Source organism: Mycteria americana, chromosome 7 (assembly GCF_035582795.1).
Source record: "Mycteria americana isolate JAX WOST 10 ecotype Jacksonville Zoo and Gardens chromosome 7, USCA_MyAme_1.0, whole genome shotgun sequence".
NCBI classification, from domain to species: domain Eukaryota; kingdom Metazoa; phylum Chordata; class Aves; order Ciconiiformes; family Ciconiidae; genus Mycteria; species Mycteria americana.
The window spans coordinates 37,308,594-37,331,380 of NC_134371.1; the positions used below are offsets into that span (position 1 = coordinate 37,308,594).

General features: G+C 49.4%; 1 protein-coding gene across 1 annotated transcript in view; it reads left to right on the plus strand.

Moving 5' to 3' along the window:
* Positions 1 to 2,750: 2,750 nt before the first annotated feature.
* NMNAT2 (nicotinamide nucleotide adenylyltransferase 2) overlaps positions 2,751 to 22,787 on the plus strand; it is a 30,071-nt gene continuing 10,034 nt past the window's right edge. The window contains exon 1 of the mRNA XM_075509196.1: positions 2,751 to 2,870. Within this exon, the coding sequence (XP_075365311.1) occupies positions 2,786 to 2,870 (85 nt within the window). The 5' untranslated portion in view covers positions 2,751 to 2,785. The remainder of the gene's footprint in view (positions 2,871 to 22,787) is intronic.

Here is a 22,787-nt window from a genome sequence, read left to right on the forward strand (position 1 = left end):
TTTCCAAGAAAACATAAAAATGCACCATACCTTTCCTGAGTTGACGTTATTTGTTCATTTATTTATCGCCATTTTCCCACGCAGCTGATGGAAACAGACAGATCTGCTTCCCCTGGCCTTTGTAAGCCGAGCAAGCAAATGTGACAGCAATGTTTTTAGGACACCGTTAGACCTTTGCATGGATTAGGGGCCATTGTGCGCATCTAATTTGATGGCTGACCTCATTCAGACTTGCACCCAGGTCATGCTGCTACCGAGCTAGTTTTCAGCAGGGGTCAGGGGAAGCAGCTGCGGGGGCAGCACCTCTACCACCCCGGCAGGGCAGTGGTTGGGCTGCTGTTCTTGATCGCACCTCATCCCCTGGCTCAGCCCATCCTGCAGCTGATCTGCCACATCCATGTCGTCTACCAGCCTGTTGTCGTGGGGTTTGTTTGGCTCTGAGAATAACTCTGACAGTGAACCTCTGAGAACCCAAATCTTTTTGTGTTTGCAGCAGCAAGCTCCCCACCTAGATTTCTGCTGGTGAGAAAACAAGATTCCCTGAAAGATTTTTGCCTGTAGACAGACATTTACACCCTTAACACCATTTTATTCTCCTACTTGAGGGTATTTTCCTGCTATTTTTTTTTTAATTTTTATGTTTTCCTGGCTTTAAGAACCTCTGGCTAATGCATGTAAACAGCTTTCTGCTTTCCATGCTGCATGTGCTGTATGGGTGGGGTTTTTAATGGTTTGTTTAAATTCTGGCAGCTCTGCCTGCTTCCCTTCTGATCCCCATCCTGCAGCCTTCAACCTGCAGATCCTATTCAAAGGGGGCTGTGAGCTCTCAAACACCAGTGGGTTTTGAGCTAGCTTGTCGCCAAAGAGGAGACCCCTTTAATATATCCCACATCTCCCTGGGGATCTGGATGGAGTCGAAGGGGAGAGGCAGGGAGCAAGGGGCAGAGCACACTGGCTCTCTCAGCATCCCTCTCCCTCAATGCCAGCTTAGTCTGAATTAAAAGTCAACATAAAAATATAACCCCGGGGTGTGATACCACACCCTTGTGTGGCGAGAGAGAGACCACCACTTGCTATCAATGCGTGCTCCCAAGGGTATGACTGCAGCCAGGGCCTTCACAACTGGGATTTAAGGGTTCCCTGAGCAAATGGACTCAGTATCTTCTTGGGTTTGTTCCCTGGGTGTCTTACTTCTTCCTATCACTTGGGGATAGGACCGATGAGTATCCCAGCACCTGGCTGAGCTGGCAGGGCAAAAGTTTTCAAGCAAAGGACTGGAAATAATTTGTCTTAGCAGGACAGCGAGAAATACACCCCACTGCTGCGGGCAGGGCTGAAAACCACCACCCTGGGAAGGCAGAGGGGAGATAACCGTGGCTGCGAAGCCCTGAAGTTGGTACCTCTTAAGGACAGAGGGAGGGGGACAGGCGAAGGAAGAGAAAGGGAAACCCATTGATGGCAAATAACTCCCTGCTGGTAGGAAAGACTGCGTGTAGGAGCTGGAGAGATGCGACAGGCCAGAGACAGCCTTTGGGAGGTGGCTGAAGGAAGCTGCCCGCAGCTCTGCCTGCAGTGGCTGTGAGCAGAGAGGGCTCTGCTGGCTCTTTCTCGGGGAGAGGAGCTTCTTTAGCAGAGAACAACAATGCTGCAATCATACAAATGAGAAATGAAGACAATTAGTCAGTCAGTCAGTCTGGTACTGGTTTACCTTGCTGTAAAGACTGGTTTTCGGCACAGCCACAGCATCTATGTGATCTTCACTTCCTTCAGACAGTGAAATGGAGGTGCTGGGTGAAGCTGAAGCCTCCCAAGCCAGTTTTCCCATGGGGCCCCAGAAAAGGTTGTTGCAGTGATGCTGCACTGGGGCTGAGGCAGCTGGGAAGCCCATGTGGGTCCTAGGCTGGGGCTGCGGGTGCTGGGGCTGTGGTCTCCAGGGTCATCTGAGCAGGACTGAGGGGCCACGCAGAGTGTGGCTGCTCTTGAACACTGAGTCGTGTGGGCGGGTGGGTGTGTGTTACACCTCCTCAGCCCTGGGGATGCCAAAGCGTCACCGCTGCTTGGGGGGGGGGGGCACAGCCCCTGTGTGTGTGCGTATGGGCATGCAGGTATCTGCCACCTCTCCTCAGCCCTGTTCGGAGGAGGGAGATGCATCTCTGCGTATGTGTGTGTGTGTGTGTGTGCGCACGTGTGCATGTGTGTGTATGCATGCATGCGTGTGTATGCATATACAGGGGGTGTGCATGTGGATGTATGCATATACAGGGGGCATATGCATGTGTGGCGGTGATCGCATGTCGCTGCAAATGTGTGTGCACATACTCGTGCCTGTGGAGATGGATGTGGGCATGTGGGGGTGTGTTCGTGTGCACACGTGTATGTGTATACATATATATATATCTCTATGTGTGTACGTACCCAGGTGTCGGACCGCAGCCCCCAGCCCCTGGGCAGGGGGTGCACCGCCTGCCTGCGTGTGTGTGTGTGTGTGTCTGTGCCATATCTGCGTGTGCCCGCCCAGCCGCCCGCCCGTACCCGCGGGGGTGTGCGTGCCCCAGGCTGTGCGTGGCGGGGGGCGGCGCCGGCCCCGGCCCCGGCCCCGCTCCCGCAGCCGCGGCGCCGCCCCCGCTCCCGCCCCGGCCCCGCTCCCTCCCTCCTTCCTTCCCTCCCTCCCTCCCTCCCTCCTCCCCTCCCTCCCGCCGCCGCCGCAGCCGCACCGAGACACAAAAAGCGGCTGGGGCAGGGCTGGGCTGGGCTGGGCAGGGCCGGGCAGGGCCGCGCCGGCACCATGACGGAGACCACCAAGACCCACGTTATCCTGCTGGCCTGCGGCAGCTTCAACCCCATCACCAAGGGCCACATCCAGATGTTCGGTCAGTCCCGCCGGGACCCCCGGCAGCGGGGCGGGGAGCGGGGGGGGGGGTCGGGGCTGCACCCCGGGGGTGCGGGGGTGTGAGGGAGCATTTTGGGGGGTGCAGCCCCGTTCCCGGGGTACCGCAGCGGGGGGGGGCAGGAGCCGCGGTGCCGCCCCGGCCGGGCGCTGTCCGCGGCGGGCGGTGCTGAAAGCGCCGCGGGCGGGGGCCGAGCCGGGCCTCGACCGCCGGCCACACCGAGAGCCAACAGCAGAAAGGCTGACATCCAGCCTTGGGTTATGTTTCCCTTAAGATACCGAGGTTCCCCCCGTCTGCACTCACCTTGTCACGGTCCCGCCCCCACAAAACCCCCGGGGTCGGTCCTGGCAAGGGCTCCCGGCGGTATTTGTAAGCTGCCGCTTGCCCGTTGGGTCTGCAAGTCTGTGGTCGCTGCAGCAGTTCTATATCCTCTCTGACCGGGGAGAGAGGGAGGGAGGGACCGGGCCAAGCAGCTGAAGCCAGGTATGGCAGAAGTGAACAAAAATATAGGCAGTTAATTGAAATATTAGAATACCCAACCTTTAGACTGATAATAGGTCAAAGGAATTGGAAATGTTCGTGTGAGATGATTGATATTACTGAGCATCCGTGAGATGATGCAAATGATGGGGATGCTAGAATCACTGCTACAGCCTGTTCAGGGAAGACAAGAGGGAGGGAGGGAGGGAGAGAGGGATGGAGGAAGGGCAGTCTCTGTCAAAGACAGTCTGACATGCCGTAAATACCAATGGTTTGGGTAAAGCTCGAAATGCCTGGAGATCCGTACACAAACAGTGACTTACCTGGGGTGGGGAGGAGTCCTGTGAGGGTGAAGTGTCCACTGCAGACCACCAAAAAAAAATGGGAGTAGAAAGATCAGCTCCTCTAATATCCCTTCTTGGAGTGCAGAGAGAGGAACCATCCTTGATGTCTGATAGGAGATTTCAGGCTGGGGAGCAGATGCTGAAGGTCTCGTGCTACAGCTGGAGAAGCATCCCTGGGGTTTCTAAGAGCTGTACATAAGTTTCTAAGTGCAAAAATAATTGAAATCAGCTTGGGTATTTCTGCGTCAGACCTTGTTTTCGTAAATCATAATGAGTTGGGCAGCAGGCTAGAAAATGATGGTTTTCTAGATGCAAATGATCATGTTGTTATTCCATTTCAGAAGTAACAGCAAAATGTAGTCCTGAGCACCAATATACCTTAAACTTCAAAAAAATCCTGTTCTCTAAGCTAAAAACAATTGCGAACAGCAAGGAACAAGAGGAACTATTTAAAAATAAAAACAATAATTAAATGAAATTACAGGGACTTGGTTGATAGAAGCGACTATTGATAAAACAGATTTCTGTAATTCACATTGTTTGGTCCTAGATGATATTTTGATTAGGAAAAATAATACTAAAAATATCAATGTGGCCCATATTCAGTGAACTAAAAACCAGTAACAAGATATAATTTAGAAAATAAGGATCAGTGAGATATTGGTATGCAGTGAGTGTTTTTAGTAGACTCCCAATGAGATATTTTTTTTGCTCAGTACTGTTCAGTATCTTTATCACTGACCTGGAAGAAAATAAATAATCCCTGCCGGTAAAAAGTGCCAATGACCCCAAAGTGGGTAGAGTAGCAATTAATAATGGTAACAAGCCACTTTTGCTTCCCGACTCAGATTGTTTGATAAAAAGAGCTTGTTCAAACAGCAAAGTCAAATGCAAAATCCTATGTCCAGCAAGGAAGAGCGCATGTCAAATATAAACAACAGGCAAATGTCTTCTGCCAAACAGCGACTGTGTCAAGGACTGAGGAGTGATTGTACATAGCCCGCTGAATACAAACTCTGTGTGACGCTGTAAATAAAGCAGCAAATGCAATCCTTGTAGACACAAGCAGGGGAATATCAAGCAGAAGAAGAAAGGTTTTATTATTTTCATGTACAGCATTAGCAAAACCCTTCTTGGAGGAACAGTGACAAGAATTACTTTAGCTCCAGAAACCAGGCTTTGTGGCAAGAGTCTAGAGAGGCTCTGTCTAGATCCATCCTTAAAGATGTTAAGGAGCAACTTGATCATGGCCTTTAAGTATCTGCTTGGGGGAGGGATATGTGATATGTGATGGAAGGGGGCTCCTTTATTCAGTAGAATAAGGACTGGTGAGATGCCAGGAGCAGGTTTGGATACCACACAACTTCAAACTACAAATATGGTGTGTGGTTTTGAGTGAAGGTAATCACGTAGTAGGAAAAAGTACTTGGGTACCTGATGGATTCTCCATCACCTGAAGGCTGTAAATCAAGACTTAGACTTCTTTCAGGAAGACCTGTTTTAGCTCAAAGAGGATGGCTTGATGTGGAAATTTTCTATGTATGTGTCCTGTAGAGATGCTGGAATATAAGTCTTGAGATACCTGATAGGGACAAACGAGTCTCCCATGAGGAAAGGACACAGAATTTAGCTTCTAAATCCCTGTTCATTTTTGTTTGAGGAACACTTCCCCACAAGTCTAAAAGAATAATCATGTGAAGCCATGGGAATCTGAACCAAAATCTGTGTTACTCGTTTAGCTTTGTGCTATATGAGTCCAACCAAAATAGTACTCCATCCTGTAAATGTTGCATTTCAAACAGCTGAATTTGTGCAAAAATATTGTCTTTATCTTTCAGACAAATATTTGGGCTTCATGAGCCTGATAGGAGGATTTTTGCTTAACATAAAGAGATACAATTTATCTATTTAACACATGGCACTAATTAAGCCAAAAGGAAGTATAAGATTTCCACTGGTATGCCACTGTAGACATACCATTGTACGCCAACCACAATTTTTCTCAGTCTGGATCTTACCATGTTTTATTCAGGCCAAAATACAATCTTTTCCTGTAGGATTTTTGCCTGAATAGGAGATGGGTTAATTATTTGGAATTAGCTTCTAGTGGGGGAAAGGTTCCCACTAGGTTATTTTTTCCACCAGTCATGTGAATTTAAGACTCAATATCATCATTATCCTTGGATTTCCAGAAAGCTGGGATTCTTGTTACAATGCCAGACCTGCAACTGCAACCAACCATTGACCCTCATGTCTGTGCAGAGCTGAACTTCCTGCAATAGGGCTCCCTCCGTCCTCTGCCCAGTTACAAGGCTGGGTCACTAGGGCTCACCAAATGAGGTTGATTCATGTCTCTATATATAAAATGAATACCATACATATAAATTAATAATTAACATAAGATATATAACATATAATAAAAAGTAGGTGAGATACAGTGCTGCACAGCCATCCATACCAAGGGGTTGAGACAAACACCCACATAGCCTTGAAAACACCAAGTTATTTGTGGTATCAGATGAGCTTTGAGATATATGTATGTTCTGAGTCACAATTTTGAGTTGTATTTTCTAGCTTTATGTGGCTATGAGAAACAGTTTAGGATACTAATGTTGGGGGGAAAAAAGGCGGGAGGAGGGAAGAGGGCAGAGGTTGTTTCTGAAACTTGGCATGAACATTGGTGGCCTTTAGCCTCAAATGAAAATCCATTTATATCCTGAGGAGACATGGAGAAGAAAAAGCAGATCACATGCAAAAAGTCTTAATAATTGGAGAAAAATAAGATTCAGAACAAAGTCCTGCATTAAAGCCACATGAAAATCCCACTACTGTTTGGTGCCAGGGAGCCCAGCTGCTTACCTTGGCTGGCACGGCCAGCAGACACCCAAACTCAAACCAATTCACTTTAATTTCCCGCTGACACTCAGAGAAACACTGAGCATGGGGTAGATGCTTAACCCTCCTCCTCTGCAGCTGGCTCAGGAGGGGAACCTCCAAGATGTCCCCGTGCTGGCTCCAGCATCTCAGTGCCAAACTGCTGGGGATATATGAAGCGGCACGGCACTGCTGGCCGTGGGATTTGCTGCCTAAAGGACATCTCCCTCCACCTTGGCCTCACCACTGTTCGCCTACAGCTTCCTTCCCATGCAAGCAATGCCACCCAAAGGATGAAAGCCAATGAACCAATGTCAAAAGCAAAATCTAATCTGTGCAGCCCTGCTAACGCACCGAAGCCTGTGCTGGTGCTCTTCCAGCTGACGAGCTTGTGCTTGCTTTGATAATTAAATCATTTCCCCACCTTGTCCCAGCTCAGGGAACCCCAACACAACAGCGTCCTCCTCCTCCTGCCTGGGGTTCAGAGCATGAAAATGAAAGGGCAACCCTGCAGAGCAAGGTAGAAAGTGTATTTTTCAGTCAAAAAAACCCATGGTTCACTTTGAAGGTCGTCTTGGGTAAAATACTGGGATTAAAGGCATCACTGTGCAAGGTCAGAGGCTCCAGGTTTTGTGTGTTTCTCTCTCCTGGTGTTTCAGGATTGGAGAGGGAGACAACAAACTTCCAGAGTTGGAGGCAAAAGATTTTGATGAGTGAGTTTCTTCGTAGCTCTGTGGGAGAAAGGGCTTGTCCTGTCCTGTGGATATGGGAGAATCAGAGAGTTGTTCTGATGATTTCTGCAAACTGAAACTTGAGTGGTTTGGTGGAGGGAGATGGTATCAGGTCGATCAAGATGCAGTGTTCTGATATTGATTTTCTTCTATTTTCTTTTTATTCAATTTTCTTAAATTGTAGAAGAAAAGGCCTCTCTGTAAATGCCCACATTCCTCATTTTGGCACATTAGACATTTTCTCTTGCCTTTTTAAGTTCTGAAATTCCTCACAACCCATCCTTCCACGTGCAAACTTCTGGCTTCAAGGAAACGGCCTTCTCACCAAACACGGTTTTATTTCTGCCAAGCTCTAAGAGCAGCCTGACACAGCTTCATGTCTGGGGCTTGGGTCACCTATCAAACCCAACCCTTTCTGACATATATCCATCCCCCTGTCCACCTCTGCTCATCAGCCTTTGATTAGCAGAGCTTTACTGGCGATCTCCCTGCCCTTGCAGAGGAAGGTTTCAAGCTTTCCTTTCCCTCTCCTGGCCACCCGGTGCCCGTGAGGTCCAGCGACGTGGACGCTGGGGCGGTGGGGATGCTCAGGGCTGGGCTTACAGGCAGCAGTTTGGGTAACCTCCAAGGAAAGGGTTGGGATGTTGTTATTTCACTCCATAACAGGCACCTGGCTTTTTTTACAACTATTCTTTTTGGCACTATCAAGTGTTTGACAGCAAATAGGCAATTTTAATCAAATCTGTAGTGTCTCAGATGTGGCCTTCTCATAGGGAATCTCAGTGCCTTAGATGGTTTAAACCTGTTTGGCCATCAAGTTTCCCACCCACTTCATTTCAAACACTGCCAAGACCTGGACTTGCACAGAAAAACATAGCTCATAGATAGGGTGAATCCTGAAATACAGCACATCTCCACTATTTTTCCCTTCCCCGCCCTTTTTGTCTAATTAGAATTAAATTTTCCCTATATCCTATGTGCATCTGTTATTGAAGAGAGTTTATATCCCAACCAACAGCTGGGTAAAAAATGTTTCTGATGGAAAACAATGAAAGAGTACTCCGCTATCAGAAGTAAAACTCTCTGTTGCATGGCTTCTTAAGAAAATTTGAGCAATTAAAAATCCCAGCAGGCTGCACTTTGATTATTCAAGGCAGCTCTTCTAGAGGAGCAGCACTGAGGTCTGCTGCATCATGCAAAAAGAGTTTTGAAATAAAGGTGTGGAGTTTTGTAAGCAAAGAGGGAGGAAGAGGCAAGAGCTGAGGCTTTTGTTTATGGTGTGTCATTTTAATATCCTGAATTTCAAGAATCACTTTTTCTTATTTTGTTGAGGTGACTGAACTGCAGAGCAGTTTAATGAGAGCATCGCTGCCTGGGATGGAGCTGGGAGAAATGCGTGAGCAGAATGACAGCTCTCCCTTTCCCCTTTTGCTTAAATGCAAATATATCTGCAAATGACCAGAAGCAAAATTCTGCCTTCCCCCCCTGCATCTAGCAAAAGCTCATCAGGAGCTTGAGAGAGGCTTTGCCTCTGCTCTCTGCAACATGAGTAAGAAGTCAAAGCCTCTGCAAGGCTGCCTCATGTTTCCATTTCATCTCAGGGCTGAAACCTGAATGCATAATTAGCTGGAGCGATCGATGGCGTAAGAGGTGGGTAATGGGACTCCAGGAGGATGTGACGGACAGGGAGGGCCTGATTCAGCCCCGGCTTTGCTCCGCATGGTGTTGGCAGGGCTCGGGGAGCCAGGCAGCGCAGGCAGAGTGGCAGCGGGAGGGATCCAACCCAGGGCAGAGCCAGGACAGACGTTACTTATAATACCCTGGGTGATTTATTGGACATGGGGAGTTGCAGCATCTGTGCTCACCTCTCAGCAGCTTTTTAAGTTAATTCCACTACTTCCACTGACATCCAAGCCACTGAAATCACAGCAAAGAGCTGAAATCTTTCATAGGTAGAAGGGGTCTAGGAGGGCAAGACATGCCCAGCCCAGCCAAGTACTCCCAGCTCAAAGCAGTGGCAGAGGGTGAAGCCGTTCAGCCCAGCCTTGTGCCATGGAGGGTGAGTCACCGACACGACTCCACTTCCAGCACTTGCCCAAAACATGCCGAAACTGCAGTTTCTTGGATGACGTGCTGGGAGGACAGAGCAGCACCGGCAGGACCACAGCACCCATGGCTCTTTTGGGTGCCATGATATATCGGTTAATGTCACATTCCCATCACTGCACCCCATACAGACTCTTTTTTTCATGGCCTTTATCACTGGCTTCCTGCATCTCAAGCATCTCATCTCCTCTTTATAACCCACAGAGAGGAGGAGTTTTCCCAAGCACCAGATTAAACTCCATCAATAACTACTCAGGGATTCTTTTAAAATATTTATAAGCTCTTAAATATTTAGCAGTATTTATTACGGTCTGTGAGACATTACATTGTCTCTATGACAATGCCACCTCCCAAAGTGTGCCACGTACCTTCTCTTACTTCCACCAACTATAAACAAACCCAGCAGTGAGAAATCCAGTCCTACAACCTCATTCAAGAAAGAAACAGGGGCTCCGCTTCTATTTAAAAACTGTTTGTGCTTGCTAAGATGCTCGCAACTCCCGCATCGTCTTCTCTGATACTTTTTAATAGCAGCCCGTGCGATGCCGAGGGTATCAATTAGCTGAATGCTAAATCCCAGCAGTGGCAGTCCACATCTCTCGTGTGACCCTGGGCAAGTCACTTAATCTCTCTTGACTGGTACAATGTGGGGGACTCACATCTTGGCTTTCCCTGCCAGGCTGCTGTGGGTTTGTGTCGAGTACTGCAGTGATGGGGGACACAGGTAGGAGCTGCTTGTGATGAGGCTGATCTTTGTGCATCTGAGCAGCAGCTGGCCCAAAATAGACATCCTCACCCCTCCATGCTCTGGCCTCCAAAATCCTTTCTGGCAGCAAGGCAGGGACTGCGAGGGGTTCCCCAAGCAAAGGAAGAAGGCACAGAGATGTATCGGAGGCAGGTCCGAGCCCGTGTCCCACCACTTGTGGCGGGGGGGCAAGGGGCAAGCAGAAACAGTCTGGCAGCACAGGTAACCCTAGCTCTAGGCCTAACCCTAACCCAGCCCCTAGCTGGGACCAGGGAGATGGAACAGCCCAAAGCACCTATAGAAAGACCCGACAACCTCTAAGACAGAGAAAACAGCCTAAGATGGAGATAAAGTCCAGAAGTGCCCTGGTTTTGAGACGAGCACGTCCTCCTCCTCTCTGGCATTTATAATGCCTGAATGCAAGCATTCCCATGGTGCCACTGGTGCCCAGCCAAGCAGGGCTGGATTTTCGAGGTGCCCTGCATGGAGAAAGCTGGGAAAAGTCTGCAGTGCCCATCATGGCTCTGAAAAGAAACCAGGGCCAGGGCACAGCTCTCGTCCCCAAAAAGTAGCATTGCTCGTACATGTTGATGGTGTGCAGTCACGCCTGGAGAAGACAACCTAATTCGGGAGCGTGTTTTATTTCTCTCCCTTTCTGGCATCAAATAGTTTCCTTTGGTAAGCTTGAGCTGCTGGATGTAGCTTGGTCATGCCAGCAGAAAACTGCTAAATCCATGTTTTGGGAATAGAAAAACCTAGTCTTTAGAAATACATATTTTCAAGAGCCACTATAGGGCTCATCCCAGGAGGAGATGAACTGGGATACATCTGTTTTGGATCTGGAGTAGAAGGAGGCAAACGCAGAGGAGCTCCCCATGGGTGGAGAGCCCGTCTCCGAGCCAGGCAAGGAAGGACTTGCTCAGCCCTTGCTCCACAGAGGCTTCTACTTTCATTGAAAATCCAACAGTCCTAATTGAGCTTAAGCCTTTCCTAAGGAGATCACATTTTCCTTGGGCTTGTTGTCAAGGGAAGTAAGAAAATCCAGTTTTCCCAGCGAGACCTCGTGAGCTGGATTGGGGATGCTGAAAGGCATAGCTTTGCTTCTGGTGCCTTTGCTTTGTGCAAAGTCATTGTCGATGCTTCTTTTGGAGGAAAGGGGGGCTTGGGAATAGATCTGCAAAGAGAGAAGGTTTCACTGAGCCGCGCAGCCAGGCGAGACAGGGCTGTGGTAATGGGAACGTGACATCCCTTCGGTGTCACCATGAGGCTGAAGTCCTCCCTCGGCTGCCTCCACCACCCCATGCTGTCACCAGCATCCCCCCAGCCTTTCTGCATCCCTGTAGGTGGGACATTTTCTGCCTGCACAGCCCTGGTTTAGCCAACGCAGATCCCTGCCAGGGTCAGCATCTTCGGATGCTTTGCCAGCCAAGACAAGCCATGGGTCAGAGTCATGGCGTGGGGGTCAGCCCCATGTAGAGGCAACCCATGGCCAGCAAAGAACTCCTGGGCAAATGCTCCCCATCTCTGCTGTGTGGGGATTCGGGGACCGTAAATCCTCCACTCCTGGTAGGATTGTGATCCTGCTGTGCGTCAGCCTGAAGGACCAGCACTACACACGCCGGGGCGTACAAAGCACTACCTTTGATGTGCTACAACGGCTTGGAAATGAAAACAAACAGAGTGCTTGCACAGGGAAATTAAAGCAGCAGAAAACAAGCATGGAAATCTGTTGGGGTTTCCCCCCCCCCCATTTAAAAAAAAAAAAAGGCACTGGGTAACACTGATTTCCCAGCCTGTGGCTGGCTGAGATGGGGACGGGGACCTCTCCAGGGACGAACACTGAGGTACCTGTCCTACTTCAGCTGAGCCACCCACATTCTGTTGGAAGCAAAATAAGACCATGGCAGGATAACGAAAATATTCACCAGGTGCCTTTTGCTGCTACCTTTGTCCTGTTTGACTATTATTTGTGGGCCCAGGGCAATAAAAATCATTTCAAAACAGGGCAGTCAAGACTGTACGGAATACCCTTCCCTTTGCTTGCCAAACAATTTATTTTTGCTCCTGATATTTAAACTGTCATTGGAGCCAAGATACAGCCACAGAATACCAGCTCTGGGCCAGATTTGCGCCGCAAATTTGATGTCGCTTTACTGCAGGCGGCGCGTTTACATCACTTTACACCAGCGGGAGAGCTGTTAGCCTCTAAAACCCTATAGGTGAGGCAGATTTCAGCTGAAATCTCTCTGACCGCTTTCTGCCCAGTCCAGCTGCAGTGATGTTCACTCCCCTGGTTTGTACTTAAATAAATCTGGTGCTTGGAGGGCCATTTTACATCGAGCGCTGCCAAATGCACATTTTGGCACATTTATCTCTAAACAAATGAAGAAAATACTATGCTGGAAGAGGAAAACTCGCTCCCCTCCACCATGCACCATGTTATAGCATGCACAGCCCTTGCTGACTTATGGGGTGGCTGGCTAATGCACCAGCCAGGGAAAGTTATACGACCGCTCACTTTTCACTTCATTGCTGTGTGTACAGACACTTGTCTTACCTAGAGATGCTTAGTCCTTCTCTGAAGGCTTCAAAACAAGGTATTTCAGTGCTGTCCTCTGGCAGGGAGCTCAAAAAATGTCATTCTTTATGTGAAGTCATCTTCTTCATCCATTTTTATCTGTTAAGAGTTGCTTTTACCAGGTTAGATACTTCCCCTCACCTCACCAGCCCCAAGACCTCTAAGAGGCCCAGGTAGCAGCTCTGGGTATTAAATACCAGGTGGAGGGTGGTCCACCTTGGCAGGACTCAGCTGCCATCCTTCAGGTGAGACGCAGCAAGGTGCTGAGCACATTCCTCCTCTCCCTGTGATACCAGGATGGAGATCTCTGGGCAATAAATTATATCACTTCTCCTTAGAAGTGATGAGAGTGACAGCACTGTGCTAATCACCTGCCTGGCAGAAAAGTAGGTCCAGTCCCTACCTGGAGGAGCTGGTGGCAGCTTCAACTCAAGCAGCAGCTCCCTGTACTTGTCCTCATGTTGCTCACCTGATGGGCATTGCCTGCTCCCACCTGCTCCTCCACAGCAGGGTGGGATGCTCCAGGGGGGAAAAGCGTTTTGGCCTGGGTTGCTTTGCCAGGCTCTTCCTCAGGTGCTTCTTCTCAAGCTCTGGGACCTGGAGGGTTTCTTCCCGGGCTCCTGTGTGACTTCTCACATGCACCGCCCCTTGCAATACTCCAGTTCTGAAAAAAGAGGGAAAAATAGGATGCCTTCAATTTAAATTTCAGTGATATAGAATAGGCTGTTCCTCTACCCAGGTCACCTGGGACCTGCCAGGTCCCCCTGCCCAGGCCCCATCTTGTTGGGTCTCCAGCAAATGCTCTGCTATTTCTAGGTCAGCTCAGTGTGACTCAGTCTTAAACCTTTTTTTGTTTGTTTGTTTGTTTGTTTTAAACATCTAATTTCACTTTTCTGCCATGAAGCCATGAGTGGTCAACAGATGGTGATAACATGAATCTCATTAGTCATCACTCAGGTTGCTCTTGGAGCTGGACATTGGTGGGGTGCCTCGGTGGGCCAGGAGGTGGGAGGGTCAGGTGCTGCAGCATCATTTCTCTGTGGTCATCCATAGCCTCTGCTTCCACCACGAGTTTCCAGGTATTTGGTGGCCAATGCTTTTTTGTGCCTATGAAAAGCCATTAAAACAAATGTGCAGCAACAACTGAAGACATTTAGCATGGAAGTCCCTTCCAAATTTCTTACTTCTACAATGCCTGGATGCAGCTATGGACTAGCGGGGTGTGTGTGTGGGGGGGAAGTGTAACAGAGCAATTAGCTTGGAGATTGAAATCATTAAACATTAGGGGGTTTAATGGGATATTTCTACCAACGAAAAGTGTCCTGGGAATCTGATGGAGACTATCTAAGGGGCACTGAGCTCGAGGCAGGACAGGCTGTTTGGGTCAGTGGGACACACTGGGATCTCCTAGGCTTGCCTTGGGAAGGGTCAATCCCACGATGAAGAACCACGCTCTGCTCCCTCCTCCTGCTTCTTCCCAAAAGAGAAACTTATCTTGAAGAGCAGTCAGGGCTTGTTATTCTAGTAGAAAAGTTGTATTATCCCTCTGGGACGTCTAGGAAATGGAGGTGCTGATGGTTTCCCCAGCTCCGGCCAAGGTGCAGCTGTAGGCAATGGGTAAGTGAACATGCTGGTTGGGGCAGAGGAAGTGGCCCTGGGGCAGGTGGGAGAGAAGAGCTGGGCTCTGAGATGAGTACATCTCTGATGAATACATTCCTGATTTGGCATTCAGAGTTATATATATTTTTTTATTATTATTTTTTTTATATATATATATATATATGTACACACACACCACTCAATTAGACTAAGTGCTGGCTCCTTGCCCAAGTTGGGCTCAGGGTAGGAAGCAACATTTAGGTCCTGCAAGTGCTGCTAGCTCGAGAATAAAACAAAGTGTGCTGGCGTATCTGGGTCACTCTCCCCTGCAGGAGAAGGTATTTTAGACAGCAGGAAAGTGCCTGCCTTGCCCTCGGCACCTTGTGGCCACGTCCCGCCTCCCATCCAAGGATGTCAGAGGCCAAATTGCTCGAAATGAAAATGAGACACCTGGGAAATGGTTTTGCCTTCTCCATCACTCGTGGCTGTGCACCCTCCTCTGCCCTAGCTCTCGGGGAAGAGCGATTAAGACTGTGCAAAAACTTTTTGCCTCCCTGCTACCTTGTGTGTGTTTTTGGACGGCTGGTGCAGAGCATGAGCGGGCTGTAACTTCAATCCTCTGTGGAGAGAAGGGCATAAATCAGAGCTGGCCGGTGGCATTCCTCCATAAAAAAAAAAAAAAAGGGGGAAAAAGGAAGTCTTAGTAGTGCGGATGAACCAGATACAAAGGCAAAGCAAATAAAATTTGAAATTACACCTTGAAAAATTGAACATGAAGAATATTTGATTTCATTAACATCAATTTAGGTGATGGAGCAGTGCCAGAGGAGCCGAAACGCTGAGATTAAATACACTCAGTGAGAACCGCCAAAAAGAAACACCTCTTAAATAAGCACTGATTTCCTATTGGGGAAGCAGGATGCTATTTTTTCATTCAATCTAGACAAACTCATCACTTACCATTTTTGTAGCCCTGGACTGTATCCTCTGATTGGTCTTTCCCCACCGTGATCTTTCAGGAAAGCAGTAGAGCCAAAAATACTTGAAGTGCATTTGCAGAGGAGGCGAGCAAAGCTGGGCTGGGGCAGCGGGGAGGTCTCACCAGTGCTTGGGAAGGGCCCAAGTGTCACCCCTGTCCTGTCCTTCCCCAACATAGCAAGGCTAAGGTCAACCACCAGCCGCCGCAGAGGGACTGTGCTGGGAGGCATGGAGCCAGGGAGCCGCGGCTGAAAGCTCTCCACCGCACAAGCATGCTGCCAGTGGGTTAATGCACGTCTTGGCAGGCTCCATTGCTGGTAGTTTATTTATGTCAACCATGTTTTAAAGCCATGCAAGGCTGTCTGGAGCATTAAGGACAATTTACACCGGAAAAGAAATAAGCTTTTCTCTTCCAAGCCAACATCCTTGCATTGGTGGTGCAGGCTATAAAGTGCTCGTAGAAAGTGAAAATACTGGAAGGTGTTTTCTGGGGTCCAGTGCGGTCTCTGGACATGACAAGTGTTCAACAGGCAAGAAACAGGCTGGGAAAAGGCTGGGAAGCCATGATAAAAGGCTGAGTCCAACGACAAAGAATGGGCCAGAAACCCAACAAACCGTCAGAGAAGCAGGAATGAGATTCCCGAGACCGCTGGCTTTTCAGACCAAAATCTACTCTTTCCTGGGCAAAAAATCTTTGCACAAGTAGGGAGGGAAGGTTGGGAGCTGCGCAGACAGCTGACTGTAAGGAATATAGACAAGAAGAGGAATGCAAAGCTACTGCAGTGTCTTTGGGGTTAGCCATGGCTGCCAGGAGACCACAAATGCGGTCTCCACAAGCAGCATATTTTGCATGAAAGACACAACAAATTTTGTTTAAAAAAGGTGTTTTCTGAGAGCATGGACTTGGAGTTTTAGAGGAAGCACCACAACATCAGAGCCGTCACAGCAGTTCAAAGTGATGACCCACCGAACCCAGCATCCCATTTCCAGAAACCCAGAAGAACGACCAGTGCCGTGCTTGGGTGTGGAGCTCCTCACCTTAGCCTCCCGCTGTGCACAGCCCTGCTTTCTTTGGGTTGGAAGAATACCCAAAGGCAGAAGGAGACCCAGAGGCAGAAGCAGACCCAAAGGCAGAAGGAGACTCACCCTCTTTGTCCTTTCCTCACCAGCCATAACCTCCGTCCCCTCTCCCCTCCCTTGCTGCCCAAATCCTAGTTGCTCCTCACGTGGAGCCACGTCACTGATCACCCACCATTTTGAGATGCTGAGACCCACATCTCCTCCTGCGCATGCCAGGAGCACACATAGTGGCAGGAGGCACCATGACCTCAGCCTGGGGGAGGGCGAACCACTGACAGCCCCGGCGTCTCTTAGAAAAGCTAAAGCAGTTTTGTCTTGCTTTGTACAGAGGATGAGACTCAAGTCTCGGATGAGCTAACGCGTTCAGACAGGCTTGGCTACGGCTGCCTGTCACCCTCTTCATTTAGCCACTGAAGAGTAAGTCACCCTGAGAAAATTCAGTCTGTAAAAAAAAAAAAGCAAGCTTTAAATGCAGCATTGTGATTGCAGCATGGATGCATCTAGACGCCACAAACTAATGCTGCGATCTTGTGCCACCCTGAAGCCATGGTGCCGCCCATCCTAAGTCTTCTGCCACCATCCCGGCAGCGGAGGTGGCTGCTCCCGCCACGATGCCAGCCCTGCTAGTGGCACAGCTCCTCTCCAAATGGGATTTGAGACATCATTTAAGAAAACACAATCTTTTTAAAGGCTTTTGCTTTGAAGTGGATGGCTGTGAAGGTCTGGCTTAGCTGATGGTTACACAAACAAGGAAGCCAGCAGAGTTGTGAACAAGTAGGCAGAGCTGCCTGATGGACACAGCCCTGCAAGCAAACAGACGTGCTCTGTCCCAAAACCAAGTGAGAATGGACCAGTTTGTGACTTGAAGACACACTCTGCCAGTCATAGGCAAGGCAGAACCAAAGGCAGGTCTTCCCGTTCCCAGCTCAGCCCCCCGTTCACTACACTGTACTGCTGCTTCATAGCCCACGTGTTGGCCCGCATCCTTACCTTGCAGACATTTACTTGCAGAGATTTACTAGTAAATAAATATTTTTTTCAATGCATATTTATGTTCTGTTTGGTATTTCTGAGGTAGACAACAAGTTCTTGAAAGTGCAGATCCCAACTTTTATATATATATATATATATTTCGGAGAGCAGCATCATTTTTACAGGTGTCTTTAAATAATACTGTGCAGGTTAAAAAATAAATGAACAATTTTGATGGCGACACAGATAGCAGCAACATCCATCCCCTCCCAACAGCACACCTCTCCGTGAGTGCCGTGAGGCCAGCGGCACATCAGCATCCCATAGGATCTATCCTACTGAAGCTATCGGCCTTGCTGTAGAAAAAGGCAAATACTTTTTCCGCCTGCAGTCACAAGAATTATATGGGTTTGCCTGGGTTTCCAATCCTTTGCATGCATTCGTAGGAGACAAGCTGTTTTCTGCAGGAAAAGGTGTTTTATTAAGGCAGGTAGTGGTGGAGGCTCGGCGTGAGCTCCTGAGAGCCGGAGCTGAGATGACATGCCATCAGCATGGGTCACATCCCCTGAAGACGCAGGCTCAGTTCCAGGCTGTTTAAGTACACACCTCAAGAAGTTGAGAGCCAGGCGAAATCATTGGCTTTTGCCACCAAAAACTCAAGGCAAATTAATGCCATCAGCCGTCTTTGTGAATGTGAAGCAGACGTTACGTGCAAGGAGTTCATCTCTTCTTAAGAGTGAACTTTATAAAGGCGCCATGTGCAAAGAGGAAGGATGGAGTGGAGATGAACGGATCAGTGTTTTAATCTTCTTTTGGCAAGGAAAATCAAGTCACGGCGAAGAAGGGAATAATGAGAGAATGTGTTAATTTAAAACTCAATGGCATTTTGTGTTTGGGAATTTTCTTTTTTTTTGTAATTTGCGTTTTATATTGCATTACGATGTAAAGGTAGACACAGGTCTGTTGATCTCTGCTCCTCAGCACACCCAAAGCCCTGGCTCTCCTGTGTGGCAGCATGCATTGGGGAGGCTCTGCTTTGGCTTTTTCAAAAATCAGCGCTCAGGATTTTTTCCCTGCATGGTGGCAACCAGCTCCAAGTGTTTCAGTTGTCTTCTTGCATGCGCGTCCAAGGCAGTCAGGATAGCCTTCCCACAAACCTCCTCTGCTTCTAGGCTCATCCAAAAACATTTCTTCACTCCTTTTAATTCCACTGCCAACATCATGGCTCAATTCTTTCTTTTTTTTTTTTTTTGTTATAAAAATCTCTTGATGCTGTTTTCTGTAACTTATACCCTATGCGGTCTTTTTTTTTTTTTCAATCTAGAACAGGTCCCAGGACAAGGTTTGTGTGAAAGATGCCAGAAAAAGCAGAATGAGGAAAAAAATAGCTTCTTTTTTTTCTCTCCTTCTTGATTGATTAACCTTGAAGGCACTGATGGGAAAGCCAGTAGCATCAATGAAGGCGAGCACAGAGCATTGGAGAGGGAGAAGTGCTGCTGGTACCCCTGATTCCTCTTTTTAAAACACAGAATGGAGAAGAAAGAGGAATTTTTTGCACATTTGGCTTTCTGGACAAGTGGTTATGGAGGGCTGTTGTGGTGGGCTGCAAAGGGAATCCCACCACCTGTGGAGTTTTGTGCTTTAATTTATTATGCTGGTTCAACCTCAAACCCCCTTGCCCATGCAAAGAAACCACCAAGAATATTGTATTTTTCTGTGTGTGCTCCCCCATAGGGTGCTTCACCGGGTACCACCTGGAGCACAGGTAGCCATAGTCACGCAGAGGGCTGGGTTCAGTCCCCTTACTGCCCTGGTGAAACCCACTGGTGGATGGAGATGCTCCCACACAGTTCCCAGTGGATAAATAACCAGAAAAGATGAAAAAATATGGTTCAAACCAAACTTCTGGTGTTAACCCCTTTGAGCTCAGGATTTTGAGGGCAGGGAGGGAAACTTTCACTACATCTAATTCAGGCAATAGAATTTTACTCCCTGCACCGATCGAATGATTTAAGCCTGTTTTTCTCTCTCTCTGGGGGCTGTCACGCCCAGGGCACAAGAGCTGGGAAGGAAGCCAGGGAAAGGATTTTGGGTGAGTCTGAGGAAGAGGTTTTACTGAGGCTGGCAAATCTCCCACAGGTTGTCATGGGGGCCTGGAGCTGCTCAGCACCCTTGGGGGGGAGAAGTCCATGGAAATTATAGTTCTGTAACTGACTTTTAACTGACCCAATAGCTGAACAATATTCCCTAGCAGAAAGTTCAAAATTTGGAGGAAAAAAAATCATTTCACCCAAGCGGTTCTTCAGTGAAATCCCTACCTCCCTGCCCTGCTCAGCCCCTCTCGCCTCCCTCGACATACAAGTTCTCCTCATCCAGGCCAAGCCATTGCAAGGGAGCTCTAAAATAATTTTGGAGTTGAATTTTTGCCCTGAAGCAGAGCAGGAGCAAGGGCACAGGAGCTGAAGAGATGCACCGCCAGGAGAATGGTCCTTTCCTAAACAGCACAAGCCCATCCACACCACCCAGAGAGGATCATTTGACCGGGAAACATGCAGGAAAAACGTACCCATCAATGTACCCGATGTACATCATGATGGAAAAGCCCCTTTCTGCACATCTGGACCCGCCAAGCTGTGCTCTCACCTGCCGTCGTGTGGCCCAGGGCTCAGCTGCCGCTCCCACGTTCTTGAACCCAACCCGCGTTACCCTCATGGTGCCGGCAGGCATGAAAAGCCCGTGGCTAATTTTCAACCAGCAGCAGGACAACGAGGTGTTTCTGTTGCCACTAAAAGACCAGGAGCCCCAGTTCAGCGCAGCAGCTCTAGAAGATGCAGCAGGATTCCCCGTCCGCTCGTGTTCCTCTCTGCACCCACCATGGCTGTGCTTGCATCTGGCAAACACTGACTGTTCTCCTTCCCTTCTTTTTCCCTATTTCTCTTTAGGAAAGTTTCTTTTGGAGGGGAAACAGGAATGTGGCTTCTTTGGCAATGATGGGTTTGTAGGGTGGGTCACCTGCCCCAACAGCCAATGTGATGTTGAGCAGCTGGGTTGGGGAAACATCTCCCCAGGTGGCAGGAGCTAGCTTTGCTGCTTATTTCCAAGGAATAACGCAGCTATACCACCAAGGGAAGCAGGAGCCATCCCATGCAGGCTGGAGAGCTTAGCATCAGCTTTAGTGGGTGCCAGCTAGGGCTGGGTGCAGGTGGCGGGGGGAGGAAGGCTCCCTGCAAATATGTCCCCGCTGCTGCCACACAGGAGGGCACCAGCCCTTCAGGCAGGGCTGCTCCCTGTCCCTGGGGAAATGCTGGCGACTGGAGCAGGGTGTCTGTAGGATACAATGCACAGTGACATCTCGGGATGGCTGACGGATCCCAAAGTCACCTCAGCTTCAGAAATGCTCGTTTTCTTTGCAATAGCAAAATATTTTCTAGATCGTCCACTTGCAAAAAAAAAAAAAAGCGCTTTCTAATGACTCATCAATATAATCTCCCTTTTTGCTTTTACCTTTTCTATCTTTTTTCTTTCTACTGTCTCTATAGCTCAATAGCTGGGGTGGGCACTGCTGCGCTGTGCACTCTCCAACCACCCTCCCCATGCTCGGCAGAGGAGGCAGGGCCAGCCCGGCCATGGCCACCACCACCACCACTGACCTGCCCCGCACTCGCACCTCCCAGCCTCTTCCTCCTCGCTTTCTGCTGGGCTGCAACCCCATAGCGGTGCCGCGGTTCATGCACAGGCGTGGTGTGCCTGGGGGACAAGGCCGTTGCAATGCACCCAGCGGGAGAGCTCAAGTAAAGGGGGTGGGTTATACAGCTGCAAAAGCTTGGGGGGCAGGAGCTATTGCTGCTGCGGCGTGAAAAAATGGGACTTTGCATCTCCAGCACCGGTGAGAAACCCTCTTTGCTTCTTTGAGAGCATCTTCAGAGAAGCATCGGAGCACGAATGTGTGTGCTCTGGGGTGTGTGTGTGGGGAGCTCGGACATGGCGTAGGAGCCCATGGGAGTTTAGCAACTCTTCACCAGCATTTTTATCCTTAAATGTCAGCTTTTAGAAATACCAGCCTGAGACTGTGCATCAGGCTGGAGGGACTCTGGCAAGTCTCTTGGCATGGTGGGACACGGGCAACACGTGGTGTTGACACAGGGAGGGAACGGTGTAAGAGCTGTGCAGCTGCTGAGGGACCGGCTGGGGCGTGGGTGATGGGTGCCATGGGAAGGGGACCCGGGGAAAGCTCCAGGGACGCCGTGGCTGACATTTAATAGCACGCGTCGGGAGGGAGCAGTGACAATTTGAAGAAGAAAGGGCTGAAGGTGAGGGAGCCAGGTGCGTCAGTGGATAACAGCATCGCTGTGGCAGAGCTGTGACGAAGATGGGTGCAACCCTATGAGGCATCAGCAAAGAGGTTTCTAGAAGGGAAGGACATAATCGCCATTGCTCAAAGCCCGGGGCAGCCCTGCCTGCAGGCAGGGAGGTAAAGCAGGATGGGTGGCTGCATCAGGACCAGCCCAAGGAAAGAAGTGAAAAACGGCAGTGTGAGAAGTGCCCAAAAGCAAGTGAGACCTTGGGGATCGGCTGGCAGCCGTGGCAGGGACCATGCCGTGACCAAACCTGCCATTGCTCTTGCAGTGGAGCTGCCATTCCCCGACAGGATGGCTCCATCTGTCTGTCTGAGACCACATGGGGTAGACCCCAGGAGCCCATATGCAGGGCATTTGAACCCCCCTCTCCCCGTGCATGCAGGAAGGCCTCTCCCCCATCCCGCTGCAATGACATGCTCTCAGACCAATATTTCCTCTCCTCTGCCAGGGCTTTGTCCCACAGCAGCAGCTCCCAGCAGCTGCTGTCTGTGAGCTGGATGAAGCAGGGAGCGAGCAGGGCTTGAGCAAGCAGGATACAAACAAGGTTGGAGCAAGCAGAGAGAAAGCAGGACTGGAGAAGCAGGAAGCGAGCAGGGCTTAAGCCAGCAGGGTTCAAGCAAGCAGGGAGCAAACAGGGTTAGAGCTAGAGGTGGTGAGCTCACCAGCAGCATCCCAGCGCTTTCCAGCAGAGAGGAGCAGATGGGGACGAGTGTCTCAGATCCGGTGCGGTGCTCCTCTGGTGAAACCCTTCAGCATTTCCAAAACAGCAGCACGTGAGGTGTGGGTCTTGCAGTGGGGGTGGCAGGGATCCATCCGTGCTAAGCACCTGTGCATGCAGCCCTGTGTGTGATGGCAATTCTTATTTAGGCTGTCAACCAACAGCACATCTTAAAATCACGGACTCAGACTGGTTTGGGTTGGAAGGGACCTTCAAAGATCATCTAGTCCAAATCCCCCCTGCCATGGGCAGGGACGTCTTTCATAAGTTTGCTCAAAGCCCCGTGCAACTCGACCTTCAAGACTTCCAATGGTGGAGCATCCACGACTTCTCTGG